The 15,868-nt window shown below is 36.8% G+C and overlaps 1 protein-coding gene across 4 annotated transcripts in view; it reads right to left on the reverse strand.

The window, feature by feature from the left end:
* The window catches only part of Gnf1 (germ line transcription factor 1), a 397,251-nt gene that overhangs the window by 110,111 nt on the left and 271,272 nt on the right, over positions 1 to 15,868 (reverse strand). For all 4 annotated transcript variants that reach the window (XM_090376044.1, XM_090376043.1, XM_090376042.1 and 1 more), the window contains one exon: positions 12,142 to 12,240. In XM_090376044.1, the coding sequence (XP_090232170.1) occupies positions 12,142 to 12,240 (99 nt within the window). The remainder of the gene's footprint in view (positions 1 to 12,141; positions 12,241 to 15,868) is intronic.

The following is a 15,868-nucleotide window of genomic DNA, read 5'->3' on the forward strand; positions in this document are numbered from 1 at the left end:
TGATCTCATCCATACAAAGACATTCACACTTGCTTGCCCATTCTATTTATATGTTGAGGCTCTGACCATAATCTTGACAATCTTCTGGTCTGTGATTACTCCTACTCTCATTATACCTTTGCTTCCAACTAACTCTTACCACATTGATTTTATATTAGCATGCACACCTTCTGAATGTGCAATAGCTTTTGTCGTGTTTAGGATGCTGTTGATAAGAAACATGACCCCACCATCCCTCTATTCTTCCATTTCTTTCTAAATACATTGTACATACCACAGTGAAACTAGTCATTCCCAATTTCCAGGTGACACCATCTGGCATCACCTGGCAAGTTACTAGAATCTTGAGTCCCTGATGAGTTCCCAGTTATGTGTCTCCAGGGCAAGCACCCATTTCTCCAGTAATTCAGCATTTCTTCTAGCAGAACATCAACTTCTAATTTGAGATTGGTATACTACTTACAATAGAAACAAAGAAAAGAATCTTCAGTTGAGTGATGACTATCAATTATACTGAATTTAGATAGAGATTTTGTAGGTTATTACTTAGTATCGGTAAGGGTATCAAATCCAGGTGTGGACAGGTTTAGTAGCTCCCGTGAACGAAAAGTTTTAATTATACTTAGCCGCTTTATTGACTTAATTGTTAGATTAAATTATTTTCTATAAGTAGCTTATAGACATAGTCAAGCTCTGTGCTTTATTTTGAATTTAGATAGCTTGATTTGGAAAGTAAATAATACCTCGTGTCCGTAGATCAACCGTTCGTAACTTGCCGCCATTGTTATAAGATACGTGTGCACCGAACTAGATAGCGTAAGGTCTAACAGAAAACTAGATAGCATAAGGTCTAACGGAAAACTAGATAGTGTAAGGTTTAACGGAAAACTAGATAGCGAGTATAGTAGTATCAATTAATCAGTAAAATTTATTAAAATTATTAAATTTCATTGTCAATTGAATTGTACTTTTTTAACTAAATAAATATAGCGACCTAGTTATTACAAACGTAACATCATAAATTAATACATATAAGTTGACAGGGGATAGGAAAGTCACAACGTAACTCGGAGATAATATCCGATACCGAAATACATATACATAGTGTTATAACTCCATTGGGATATAAGTTTAGGGTTATATTTTGTACTGGAATATTATTGAACTTGAATAGAAATCATGACTCAGACCAGAGCAGCAAAGCAAAAGGCTCAAAGTAGTGGAAGAGTTGTGGCTCAGAGAAGTGAGGGGGGGCAGTTATCCTCTGAATCACAGTGTATTGAAACGCACTGCTTGTTTGATGTTTGTGGAGAAACCAGGAACGACACATGATATTGCCAAGGGGAATGTCTTTGTGTGTGCGCGATGTAAGGAGTGGAAGGAAATCAGGAGCAAACTTGGCATTTTTATGGGCTTATATGAGAGCTTGAAGGACAGGGTGAATGGATGCCCTTGAAGGATTTAAATTGAGGGGCCCACCAAGCTCTCAGCTGCCCACATCAATGCCAGAGCTTGCACTTGAACATCACGCAAAACAGTGGCAACCCCCAAGGCAGAATGCACTGCTCCCAAAGGAACTAGTTGTTGTAGGTGACTCTGTTGTCAGGGAAATGGGGAACATATTGTGCAAAAAGGATAGATGGAACATGACCAGGGTATGTCTGCCAGGGGCAAAGGTTGATGACGTTGTAAGCCAGATATTATCCTTTAAGGGCACAAAGGGTGATATTGTTGTACACATTGAAACTAATGATATTAAGAGTAGGAGACCAACAGAATTACTTGACAAGTACAAGACAAGGCTGAAAAAAGCCACGAGTTAGGGTTGAATTTGAAAGTGTCTGCAATTCTGCCCAGGCATGATAGGAGGGAGTATATGATGAGAGCCCTGTTCATCAATTCGGCCCTGGAGAGATAGTGCAAGGCTCAAAAGGTAGAATTTTTCTCAGCCTGGTCTGTGCTTGTTAACAGGAGAGACTGCATCTACAGGGATGGGATACACAGAAATAGAAAGGGTGCAAGAATATTTGCTGATGCTATCGAATTGGAGATTTGGTGCAGAATTGGAATTTGGGAGTACAATGTGCACGGGAAGGATAGACAAAACAGAAAGGGAGGAGGGGTTAGTTAAGAAACACAAAATCAAAGAAAGTGCATCCAACTGATATTGGTGGACAATGCATTGTTGAGTCTATATGGTGTGACATAACCACTGGGAAAGGAAAAATGACAGTAGGTGTGTGTGTGTGTGTGTGTGTGTGTGTGTGTGTGTGTGTGTGTGTGTGTGTGTGTGTGTGTTATAGGCCTAATGAATCTGATGAGTATAATGAGCAATTATGCAGAGAAATAGAGTGGGCCGGTAAATCAGAGTGTCTTATAACGGGGGATTTTAATTTCCCAGATATTGACTGGAATTTGTGGGTTGGTCACTCACACACTAGCAAGGCTTTTGTGGATTTATTGGATGATTGTTTTCTACAGCAGCATGTTCGGGAGGCAACTAGAGAGAGTAATACTCTTGATCTGATTATCAGTAGTTATTCTTCATGCATGAAGAATCTGCATATAAACGAACTACTAAGTGGTAGTTCCTTATATGCAGATTCTTCTTAGAAGGAAGGGGATGAATCATATTGGTCCACTTGATATCGATGGTTTAACTGTTGATGATCCTGCTCAGTTAGCTAACAAACTAAATGAATATCTTTGGGATTTACTCAAAGAGGTAACACCCATCAAGGGTAAAGGGAAGGGTTTTTGCTTTCATAAAGGTGACTACTGTGGTCCAAGAAAGTATTTAAATTCTATACGGTGGAACCAACTGATGATGTTACCAACAGCAAATTCAAAATGGGAAGCAGTTAAAGAATTAATCTTGGAAGCTACTAGGCTTTTCATACCAACAAAGAAACATTGTTAAATATTTAGGCCTAAATGGATGTCAGAAGAACTAATTAGACATGTGACAGAGAAGAAAAATGCATGGGATACATATAAATTAACATGCGACACAGAAGCCTATAAGCTGTTCTGTAACCAAGTTACAAAGGAGGTTAGGCAGGCGAAGGCAGATTACGATAAATCTATGGCAAAGGATGCAAAGAGAAACAGCAAAGAGTTCTTTACTTATGTAAACTCTAGAAGGAGGGGGATGAATCATATTGGTCCACTTCATATCGATGGTTCAACTGTTGATGATCCTGCTCAGTTAGCTAACAAACTAAATGAATATTTTGCATCAACATTCACACATGCGGAGTTATTAAAGGAGGGGAATGGCAGAGGTATATTCAACTCTGGCAGTAAACTAGATAATTTTGTAATAACAGAGTAAAGTGGAGGAGAAATTGTTGAAGATAACTATCCAGTTATATTAAAGGAGGCAGCAAAGGAAGTAAGCAAACCCTTAGCCATAATTATGAGAGCTTCCCTGGACTCCGGGGGGAGGTACCCATGGACTGGAGATGTGCAAATGTGACCCCAATCCACAAAGGAGGAACAAAGGGGGGGACAGGTAATTACAGACCTGTTAGTTTAACTTCTTTTCTAGGGAAATTAATGGAGGCACTGGTTAAAGAAGCATTGCAGGATCATCTAGACAAGACTTCAGTTATAGCTCAGACACAGCATGGGAAAGACTTCCCTTTGTAAAGGGGAAGTCTTGTCTGACTAATTTGATTGGATACTATGATGTAGTCACAAAGGAACTGGATGCAAAGAATAACTTTGATATCATATATTTGGATCTTAGAAAAGCCTTTGATACTGTTGCACAAATTGGAGCAGTGTGGCATTGGAGGAAAATTGCTGCTATGGATAAAGGGATGGTTGAGTATGAGAAGACAGAGAGTGGTAATCAATGGACACTGCTCTTCATGGACTAATGTTATTAGTGGAGTCCCTCAGGGTTCAGTGTTGGGTCCATTGTTGTTTTCTGTATTTATAAATGAAATTGATGATGGTGTATAAGGCTTAATGTCCAAGTCTGCAGACAATACGAAGGTTGGCAGGGTTGTTAATGACACTAATGACAGTGCATTGCTGCAACAGGATCTAGAAAAGTTGAGCAGATGGGCTGAGAGGTGGCAAATGAAGTTTAACATTGACAAATGTAAAGTACTACATATGGGAAGCAGTAATCCCAGAGTAACATATCAACTCTGTGGTACCACACTGACAGTGGTAGAGAATGAAAAGGACCTGGGGGTAATTGTGCATGCAGATATGAAGTTTTCTGAGCAGTGCAGATGGTTTGCAAGAGTAGATCATGGTGTCTTGTCAATGATATACAGGAATTTTTCTAGCAGGGATAAAGAGGTGATTACCACCTTGTGTAAGGCAATGGTCAGGCCACACCTTGAGTACTGTAGACAGGTCTGGAGGCCTCATTTTAAAAAGGATGTAGAGCTGCTGAAACCAGTACAGAGAAGGGCAACAATATTAATGGAACAAAGGGATGCTCTTACGAAGAAAGGCTTAAGTTTTGGAAATTACAGTGCCTGGGGACTAGGCACCTGCAAGGTGATTTGATTGAGGTGTATAAAGCCTTGAATGGTTTCAGCATGCTCAATGCGTATGGGATTCTTCCTCTTGTTTAGAATAATCGCCTGAGAGGGCATAAATTCAAATCGAGGAAAGATGGTTGTAGGATAGATGGTCGGAAGTTTGCCTTTAGCCAGCGGGTGGTTGATTGCTGGAACAAACTTCTATCTGTCGTTGTAGAAGTGGATAGCTTAAATAGATTCAAGGCAGAACTTGACAAACATTTGGAGCAAGTGAATGGGTGAAATAAGGGTTTTTTTTTTTTTTTTTTTTGGCTGATGCTATATAAGCTTGCTTCCTTGTATCATGTGCCTTTGCTAATGCTAATTAAATCAAATTCTGAACATATGGCACTGGCTATGCAAGTGATGAACTCATGACTCACAAGAAAATTACCTATGAACATTTCTGATAGTCTCAACATCCTTGGATGAAATATTCAATGTAGATTTTTCACCATTATTGAGGAAAGTAGCTCCAAAATATTACAATATTAACTTCAGCTAAATTTTAGCCAGATATAAAATATTACAGCAATTAAGCAGTTAGCAAAACTTTTACAAAATGTTACAGGGAACAACATAGAAAACTACTGAAATGAAAATTTAAAATTACAGAAATAAAACAGAAATATTAACTTTTAACACACTTTTAACTTTCAAAACTGAACAATTCATTAATACACTTGATCCCACTTACAGATAATGTATATATAAAAGTACACAGACAACACATATATAAATAGATATATGATTCAGTATACATACAAATACATTATGACAAAAAGTATTTGGACACCCCATTCACTGTGCCAAAAGTCCCTTATGTAGGTATGTCAGCTCAAGACAAATGTTATGGGCTGCTTGTACAGCAGTAGGTTACAAGACAGTATGGGTTATGAGAATTATACAAGGAGCAGGGGAATGATGCCAGCAGTGGGGAAGATGGATTGCAAAGTAGCAACACATATGACATACCCGATATTCTTCCTGATGAGGTAGAACATGCATCGAAGAAAATGAAGAATCAGAAAGCCCCGGGGGAAGATGAAGTTACTGTCGAGTTGTTAAAATTGGGAAGAAGAGACATAACACAAAAACTGGCAAGGCTCTTCACAAAGTGCATTAGAAAAGGTGTGACGCCTAAGCAGTGGAATAATGCAATCATAGTTTTGCTGCATAAGAAAGGAGATAAATCAGAAATTGGAAATTATAGACCAATTAGCTTGTTATCCCACATCTACAAGTTGTTCACAAGGGTCATTACTAACAGATTAGAAAGAATACTTGATAAGAATCAACCGAAAGAGCAAGCTGGCTTTAGGACAGGATTCTCAACTATGGATCACCTTCACGTAATATCACAGCTAATAGAGAAAGCAAATGAATATAAAACACCATTATGCCCGGCATTTGTGGATTATGAAAAGGCATTTGACTTCATACAGCAGAAGGCAATGTTTCGGGCACTGCAAAGACAAGGCCTAGATACCCCATATATTATGATTTTGAAGAAAATATATGAGAGTGCTACCTCCTTTATTAGACTAGACAAAGACAGCAGCAAATTTAAAATTGAGAAAGGAGTTCGACAAGGAGACACAATATCTCCGAAGCTGTTTACTGCTGCCCTTGAGGAAGCTTTCAGAAGATTAGAATGGTCGCAGAAAGGAGTCAATGTGAACGGAGAGTACCTAAACCATTTACGATTTGCAGATGACATTGTGGTCATAAGCCACAATCCCAAAGAATTAGAGGAAAATCTTATTCAGTTATGCACAGTTAGTAAGGATTTTGGACTAAAGATGAATATGGCTAAAACAAAAGTAATGATGAACAAGTATGCCAAAGAATGGGAAATAATGATTGAAAGAGCAGTAATTGAAAAGGTGGAGTCATATACTTATCTGGGACAAGTTATTAGCTGTAATAATGATAAATGGCTGGAAGTCAAGAGAAGAATAAATTTTGGATGGATAGCATTCAGGAAATATAGTCACATACTGAAGAGCAATATCCCAGTTTGTCTGAAACGTAAAATAATGAACCAATGTATACTCCCCACTATGACTTATGGAAGTGAAACTTGGGCACTCACCAAAAGAATGGAAGAGAAGCTGAGAACTACACAGCGAAGAATGGAACGAATTATATTGGGAATCAGACTGTTAGATAAGAAGAGAAACACATGGATTAGGCAGCAAAACTCAAGTAAAGGACATTCTTATCAAAACTAAAGAACTAAAATGGTCTTGGGCAGGACACCTAGTTTGAAGACATGATGACAGATGGACTAAGAAAATAACAGAATGGTATCCAAGAGGAGCTAGAAGAAAACCTGGAAGACAAAGGCGGAGATGGATAGATGAAATTCATGAGTTTGTGGGTAGTAAATGGATGGCCAGTGCTCAAAACAGAAGGAACTGGAAAGTTGCTGGAGAGGCCTTCATCCTGCAGTGGATTGAAAATGGCTGATGATGATGGGTTATGGATACAGATTTTTCATTGAAGGTTAGTGACATACAATCACAAAATGTAAATAAGGTCTATGGATGACTTATTGTATACTTTACATTTAAGAAAAATTATAATTGTGTATCTACTTGCAGTGAAAAATAATTATACCTTAATTTTTACTTTCCAAAATATACAAATACAGTTGAACTTGGTTATAACGAGCATCAAGGAACTGACAAAATTTACTTGTTATACCCATTACTCACTATACCAGTGATGAGTTAAATCTATCTCCTTTTTTTTTTAATTCTCAATAATTTGATAAAAAGATAGATTAGAGAGAGAAAAAAATAATATTAGTATGTACACCTACATATTATTTGTATTAATATGCTTGTATTCGATTTTTAAATCGATCCAGCCAGCCATTGTTACATACAAAATTGTTGCATCCAAATTGTTTAGCAAATTTTTCTGCTTGAGCCAAGATTCGACCGTCTATTGAAAATTCAGCACTACTTTGTGTAGTGAACCACTGAAGCAATGCTTCATCGATGTTTGTAACCTTGCATTTTATTTATTCATTATTATTATTATTTTTTTGCTTATATTCTTTTCCAGTGCTGATATGTAAACATGTTTATTCTTCCACAATGTCGATAATGTTGAAGAGGACAAAGACAACTTTTCACACACTTCAACCTTTTTTGGAATATTCTAACATGTTCTAACTTACAAATAATTTTGACTTTTTCGCAAATCAAGATTCTCTCTTTTGTTAGTAGACATGTTTCCAAAGGAAGAGTGTTTCTAACTGATTTTACTTTAAAATGATAGTAATGTGATTTGCATACAAAGTTCTTTGAAGTCCTGAAATAAATACAAAGTTCTGAGATGTCCTGTTTTCAAAATTCTTAGCAGTCCCAAAATAAATTTATGGTTCACTGAATATAAGACAATCAGTAAATAGGTAATGCGTCAAGCAGAATACCAATGCACTATTGTATAGCCCCCATTCCCGAAAGGACAAGGTCATAAACTGGCCATTAATCCAATGTAGGTGGTCGTAAAAGCTAAGTCTCCTTTTTCATTTTTGTCTATTCCAAGAATTGGGTTTTTTTGACTACCTGAGCAATTAAGAATGTTTGCATACTTGCCAAAATTTGTACAGTATATCCATGTAGTACACTCGTTATAAAAGTGAGCAATTGTATGGGAATACGTGTAAATTAAAATCATTATGGCTTTTTTCTCATTACAACTGTTATTTCTGTGCTCATTATAACCACATTCGACTGTATGTGGAGAAAATATTTTCCTGCAAAAAATGTTTCTGAGGTAAATTATGAGCACCCCCGAATAGCTTTTCAATCTTTTATCAGTGATGTGCATGTGTTTAATTGTGTTACTATGAACCTTTAGAATGCCATTTTTTTCCAAGTCAGATTTTTGTTTTTACTGTAGAGAAAATTTTGTTTTGTCTTTCATTTTTAAAACTATTAATGAAAAGTATCGTGCATATAAAAGTTAAATAGTTTTGTATATCCTAAAATAATTTTTTTCTTTGAGAAAAAAAAATATATAAAAAAATAAAATAAACATTATTTAAAACTTTTAAATAACCCTTAAGTCCAAATTTAAATTATTAAATTTATTTTGAATCTTAGGGATAAAAAATTGTGTATTTTTACATAATCTGCTGAATTTTAAGAAAATATTTATTTTCATATGTAATACTTTTTGAAGAACTTCTAAGCAGAAATGCCAAAAGGAAAATGTACTTATAATGAAGAGAGGATTGATTGCTTTGTGTTTTATGGCACATGGGCAACAAGGTCATGATGCACCAAGTCCAAAATTTAAATATATTATCTAAAAACTAGTAAATTGAGATAAAAAAAAAAAAGAATCAGGTAAAGAAACAAGAAAATACAATAAAAAATATATTCATATACGTGTATATGAATATATACTTGTATATGTTTTCAAATATTTAAAAATTGCAGACATATATATAGTCTTTGTCATGTAAAACTTAACCAAGTTTATAAGTCTCAGTCAGACAGCTAAAATTGCTAAAACAAATGGGTTGCATAGGACACTCAATAACAATGTTTCACAGTTAAAATGGTGTCACAATGCTTGCACATAGGAGGGTCATTGGCCCTCAGCAGAAAAGCATGTCTTAAGAGGAATTGAGCTAGAAAAAATTATTCTTTATGGTTCCTGTACAGACTCCACTGCAAATGTCTATTACAGGCTTAACCTCAACATAAGTTGTTTGCAACCTGCCCATGCCAATTTTGTTGCCACCTGAAGAGCCGTTTCTTTTGTATTAATAGCCTGTAGTCCAGTGGTTTTCAACTGGGGTGCCGCAACAACATTCCAGGGGTGCCACGTAATTTGGGTTTAAGTTACTTAAACTTATTATTATTTTAAAAATTTATATGTTTATTTCATTATAAAAAGTTGTATCTTTTTAATTTTGTAGTGATCTATAATTGATGTTTACTTAGTGCCTCTATATAAAGAAAAAAAATTATTATATACTGTTTATATATATAAATATATAAAATGTATTATTAAATGTAATTTTTATAATTATATTATCGTAATAACTATCATGTAACATATATATTTTTTAATATTAGATATATACGAGTACGTACACACACACACACACACACACACACACACACACACACACACACACACACACACACACACACACACTGCTGTAGTCTGTCTAGGGGACCAACGGATAAGAGTCACAAAAGGTCACTGATTTGGGTGTGGTGCCTGCCAAATCATTTCTCAAGATGTGGGAAATAGCTTTTCCACAGGTAGAATGGCATTAACTTAGGACTGTTGTAATGTGGCTTATTTCAGTACTGCAGGGATACATCAGGTACTACTCAGTCAGCCACAGAACCTCTACATAGTATACAACAGAAAGAAAAGGTCTTGGTGGCCTAGATGATTATCCTTCCACGAACATTAATGGAACACAACAGTACCTATGATAGCACTCTCCCAAGATTGCTACTATGATAGCCCACTCATGGATCTCCACTCTAATACCTACAGCATATTTGTTTCCATTTATCCTGCGTAAACAGTAATTTTACCACTACCATGAATACTGGATTCTGAGGCCTTTTTAACATTGTTCTGTTATGTCAAGCAGAATAGAAAAACAATAGCAGCAGGCAAGAAACAAAGAAATACATGGGCTGTGTTAGGGTAACTAACAGTAAGAACAGTTGCATGTACACCAATGCTAGGAATATAGCAAATAAATTTGATGAATTTAAAAATGCTGGCCAAGACATCAAATGCAAACACTGTTGAGATACCAGAGATGTTGGGTCCCTCAGATATAAGGGATGAAAAATTTGAATATGGTGAATGCACTATATACAGAAAGCACAAAGAGGATAGGATGGGGGGAAGAGAACAAACTCTAAGACAGTGCATCCAGTTAACATTGGTGGCCAGTGTAATGTGGGTTGTTCACTCACAGTTGTTGTTGTTGTTTTTTTTTTTTAGGAGCATTAGCAACTAAGGCCATATTGCTCCGGGATATGCGGTGGTCATTCTCTGACCTTTCCGCATCCTCCATATTTGGTGGCAACGGGCTCGAACCCCAGTCTAATCAAGAAGCGTGTGCTACGCACTGCTGCTCCTTCCCACCTGGCTATGGAGGCGCCATTCACTCACAGACTAGCAAGATTTTTATGAATTTATTTGATAACTTTTCTACGGCACTATCTTATAGAGGCAACAAGAGGGAGTAATTCTCTTGTTCTGATTATCAGCAGTGATTATATATGCATTAAGAATCTTAATGCATATACTTCAGACAGAGCATGGCTTTGTTAAGGGGAAATCTTGTTTGACCAATTTGACTAGATACTATGATGTAGTAACAAAGGAACTGGATACAAAAAATAATTTTGATATCATACACTTGCATTTCAAGAAAGGTTATGATACTGTTGCACATAAAAGACTGCTGTAAAAATGGGAGCAGTGTGGCATTAAGGGCAAGTTGCTGCTATGGATAAAGGGATGGTTGGGTGGAGAAGACAGAGTGGTTCAATAGACACTGCTCTTTGTGGACTAATGTTATTAGTACAGTCCCCAAGAATTCTGTGTTGGGTCCATTGTTGTTTTCTATATTTATCAATGATATTGATTAAGTTGAAATTAGCAGATGGTACAAAGGTTGGCAGGGTGGTTAATGAGAGTAATGACAATATGCTACTGCATCAGGATTTAGGAAAATTAGGCCGACGGGCTGGGAAATGACAATTGAAGTTTAACATTAATAAATGTAGAGTACTGCATATGGGTAGCAGTAATCCCAGAGTAACTTACCAACTGTGTGGTACTAGTACTTCCACTTGGGGTAGTGGAAAATGAAAAAGACCTGGGGATAATTGTGCAGTTAGATACGAAATCATCTGAGTAATGCAGGCAGGTTGCCAGGACAGCTCATGGGATTTTTGTAAATGATATACAGGAATTTTGCTAGCAGGGATAAGGAGGTGATTATTCCACTGTATTAGGCAATGGTCAGGCCTGTATGTTACTGCATAAAGGTCTGGAGATCTGATTTTAGGAAGGATGTGGAGCTGCTGAACGAGTACAGAGAAGGGAAATGAGATTTGTGAGTGGGAACAAAGAAGCACTTTTACCAAGAAAGGCTTCAGTTCTGCAAATTGTAGCATCTGGAAACTAGGCACCTGCTAGGTGATCTGACTCAGGTGTTTAAGGTTCTGAAATCCTATCAATCCTATCAATGCTGATAGGATTTTTCCTCTTGCTTAGACCATGCACATGAGGTGGCACAAATTCAAACTGAGGAAGGATGGTTGCAAAACAGATGTGCAGATGCTTGCCTTTAGCCAGGGTGTTTGATTGTTAGAACAAATGTCTGCTGTTGTTGTTGTTGTGGAAGTCAATAGCTGAAATAAATTCAAGGAAGAACTAGACAAGCTATGAAAGGGAATGAATAAGTGAAATGGGAGTTGTCTTTTTCTTTTCTTTCTTTCTTTTTTTTTTGGTTAATGCTGTTTAAGTTTGCTTTCTTGCATCCTTTGCCACTGCTAATGTTAATAAAGTAGTAAAGATAACATACCAATTTTATATGTTTAGTACCCTTGCCAATATCAACCCTTGCTTGCTCTTCTGTTAATCCTTTCTCATTAGCACACCATAAGGAGAGATTATGCAGTACCTGAAAATGACAGAAGTTATCATAAGTAAAGAGGGTCACAACAACACAGACATACAGAAGTATAATAGCCAACAGACATCAGATTTTCATAGCTTATGAAAACAACTCAAACTAATTCTATGAATCATCTTTTCATTTTTGGGGCGGTACCATACCAGACATGCCCTTCGATCCTCATATTAATTTTTATTTAATTTGCCCTAAAAGTAATCCCTTTCCCCCATTCCCAATGCACTGGTGGTTAAGATGTGTGTTACCTCAGTAATCCATTGTTCAATAATAACAATAAACTAGAGATTTTCTGGCACAAAGTACTTCGGTCTTAGTGGGCCAGTTTTTTTTTGTATGGATCACCGTGTATCTGTTCAAGCGTGGGTATGATTACATACATGAACAGGAACCTCACCCCCAGAACAATTCAGGAAATTAAACTCCACTTGAGATTAGCTAACCTACAGCCCTGATTAAAGAGGTCTTTAATAATTCCTCTGGTCTCCAACACAATTTCGACAAACCTCTCCAAATTAGCTAGGTGCAGAGACTGAAGAAATTACAGCAGGCCCCCGTTATAACATGGTTCACTTTACGCTGATTCGCTATAACGCTGTTCTTATATTATAACCCGTATCTGACTATAACGCTGTCACAGATCACTCTTTTACAGATTGCATTTTTTGGCATATTTAACGAAATTGTTTCATTTGATGGAGTCGATAGCTTTACAATGAATAGCAAAACAGCATTAAAACGTTTTCCACGCCGATTTGTGAAATTTTCCCACACGCTAATTTAATTGCAGTACAGTGACTTGTTATGTAGTTCCGAGATAAACATTTTAAAAAACGATCAAGTATATTGCTTGTTATATTTGCGTTATATGCATTTATCCGAAGTCTAGTCATCACTCAGTACCGTATTAGACAATCGTGCGAAACGGACAGTTTATTTGAACATTGTATCATAATTAATGCAACCAACGCAGTTACATTTTCGAAGAGTTAATAATGGCTGATAAGAATGAAAAAGCAACAATGTCTGAGCGCAGTAAGAAGACTATAAATGTAAGAAAAAGACTGAATTTGAAAATTAAATTAGACGTTTTGAAGCGAATCAATTCTGGTCAAAGACAAGCGGACGTGTGCCATAATTTAGGACTTGCAACTTTAACTGTAAGAACAATTATAAAAAAATAAAGAATTAATTTTAGCAGCATAGCTATTCCACTGCAAGCAACTAGGAATAGGCCGGCTATTAGGATTGAAATGGAAAGACTTTAATTTTATTGAAGATAATATTCCAAAGCAGAATTCACTTAAGTTAAATATTAAAAAAAAAAAAAAGAGAGAGAGAGAGAGAGAGAGAGAGAGAAAGAGATTAGCCAATATGATGATCTGAAGAAAACTCGCCTAAAAAAAAAAAAAAAAAAAGTGGAACCATTTAAAACTGGTAAGGGCTGGTAGAATAGATTTAAAATCCAGGGAGAAGCCGCTAGTGCAGATCAAGGAGCCGGAATTTTCAAAAAAGAACTTGTTAAAATTATTGAAGAGGGGTATTATGGTTATACTTCTCAACAAGTTTTTAACATAGATGAAGCAGGACTTTTGTGGAAACAAATACCTAAAAGAAGTTTCACATTGAAAGAAGCAAAAAACATGCCAGGTTTCAAAGCGGCAAAGGATCGGTTGACTTTATTGTTGGGTGGTAACGCTGCAGGGGATTTAAAATTAATACCCATTTTAGTTTATTTGGTAGAGGGCCAAAGTTCAACACAAAATCCACACATTTTTCATGATTAAATTCATCAATTAAATTCATTATTTTAATTGGAATTTTAAGTTTACTTTTGATACGTAAGTAGTTACCACATAATTATATACGTATACGAAATTTTTAGAAATCTTCAAGTACCGTTTTAAGCTTTCGCTATTCCTTTCTAGTTATATACGTATGTAATGCAGAATATTTTATATGTACAAATATTAAATATTTTGACTGACATTTGTGCATCTTTTCACTACCATTTATTATTGATTAGGAAATATCCTATGGCACCGACCGCAACTCACAAATACATATGTTACCTTATGGGAAAGCGGCGCTCGCTTAGCGCGGATTCACTTAGTGCTCTGTTTTTCCGGAACGAATGATCAGCGTTAAGCGGGGGTCACCTGTAGGCACCAACTCATTCTGATGGGCATCGATGAGAGTTTGAGGTGTAGGGTAAATACCCTCGAAGAAATTAATGAGGGCCCATCTAGCTCTCAGCTGCCCAACTCAAGCCAGTGCTCACTCCTTTGCAGCAGGCAACAGAGAGGCAATCTCCAAGGCAGAATGCGTTGGTCCCACAGGAAGTATTTATTATTGGTGACTCTATTATCAGGGGGATGAGGAATATATTATGCAAAAAGGATAGGTGGAACAGGAGCAGGGTATGTTATATCAGTTGGCACTAATGACCTTAAGAGTAAGAGATCTGCAGATTTACTTAACAAGTACAGGTCAATGCTGGAAAAAAGTTGCAAGTTAGAGTTAAAACCGAAAATGTCTGCAATTGTGCCCAGACACGATAGGAGGGAGTATATGACGAGAGCCTTGTCAATCAATTTGGCCCTGGAGAGATTGTCACAAAGTAGACAGGAGAAGGCAGATTACGAGAAATCTTTGGCAAAGGAAGCAAAAAAAAAAAAAAAAAACCAACAGCAAAGAGTTCTTTTCTTATGTAAACTCTAGAAGGAAGGTCCAATTAACATAGATGGTTCGACTATTGATGATCCTGCTCAAGTAGCTGATAAACTGAATGAGTATTTTGTATCTACATTCATACATGAGGAGTTATTCAAGGAGGGGAATGCCAGATGTTTATCAAACTCTAACAGGGAGATAAACGATTTTGTAATAACTGAGCAAAGTGGAGGAGAAATTGTTGAAGTTAAACATAAAAAAGGCACCTGAGGCAGATGGAATCTATCCAGTTATAATGAAGGAGGCAGCAAGGGAAGTGACCAAACCCTTAGCCATAATTATGAGAGCATTCTTAGAGTCACGGGAGGTCCCCATAGACTGGAGATGTGCAAATGTATTCCCAATTCACAAAGGGGCTTCAAAGGGTTTGCTTAACTCCATTATTTTCCCCGGAACAGAAAGGATTTCTGTTCCGGGGAAAATAATGGAGTCACTGGTTAAGGAGGTGATACAGGATCACCTAGGCAAGACAGCAGTAATAGTTCAGACACAGCATGGGTTTGTAAAGGGCAAGTCTTGTCTGACCAATTCGATTGGATACAATAAGGTGTGGTCACAAAGAAACTGGATGCAAAAATTAATTTTGATATACTTGGATTTCAGGAAAGCTTTTGATACTGTTGCACATGGAAGACTGCTGTACAAATTGGAGTGGTATGGCATTAAGGGCAAGTTACTGCAATGGATAAAGGAATGATTGAGTGGGAGACGGCAGCGAGTGGTAATAAATGGACACTGCTCTATGTGGACTAATATTATTAGAGGAGTTCACCAGGGGTCGGTGCTGGTCCCATTGTTATTTTGTGTATTTATCAATGATATCGATGAAGGTATATCAGGCTTAATGCCCAAGTTTGCAGATGATACAAAGGTTGGGACGGTTTTT

The sequence above is a fragment of the Mastigoproctus giganteus genome, chromosome 6 (genome assembly GCF_048544385.1).
Source record: "Mastigoproctus giganteus isolate SK-2022 chromosome 6, ASM4854438v1, whole genome shotgun sequence".
Classification (NCBI taxonomy): domain Eukaryota; kingdom Metazoa; phylum Arthropoda; class Arachnida; order Uropygi; family Thelyphonidae; genus Mastigoproctus; species Mastigoproctus giganteus.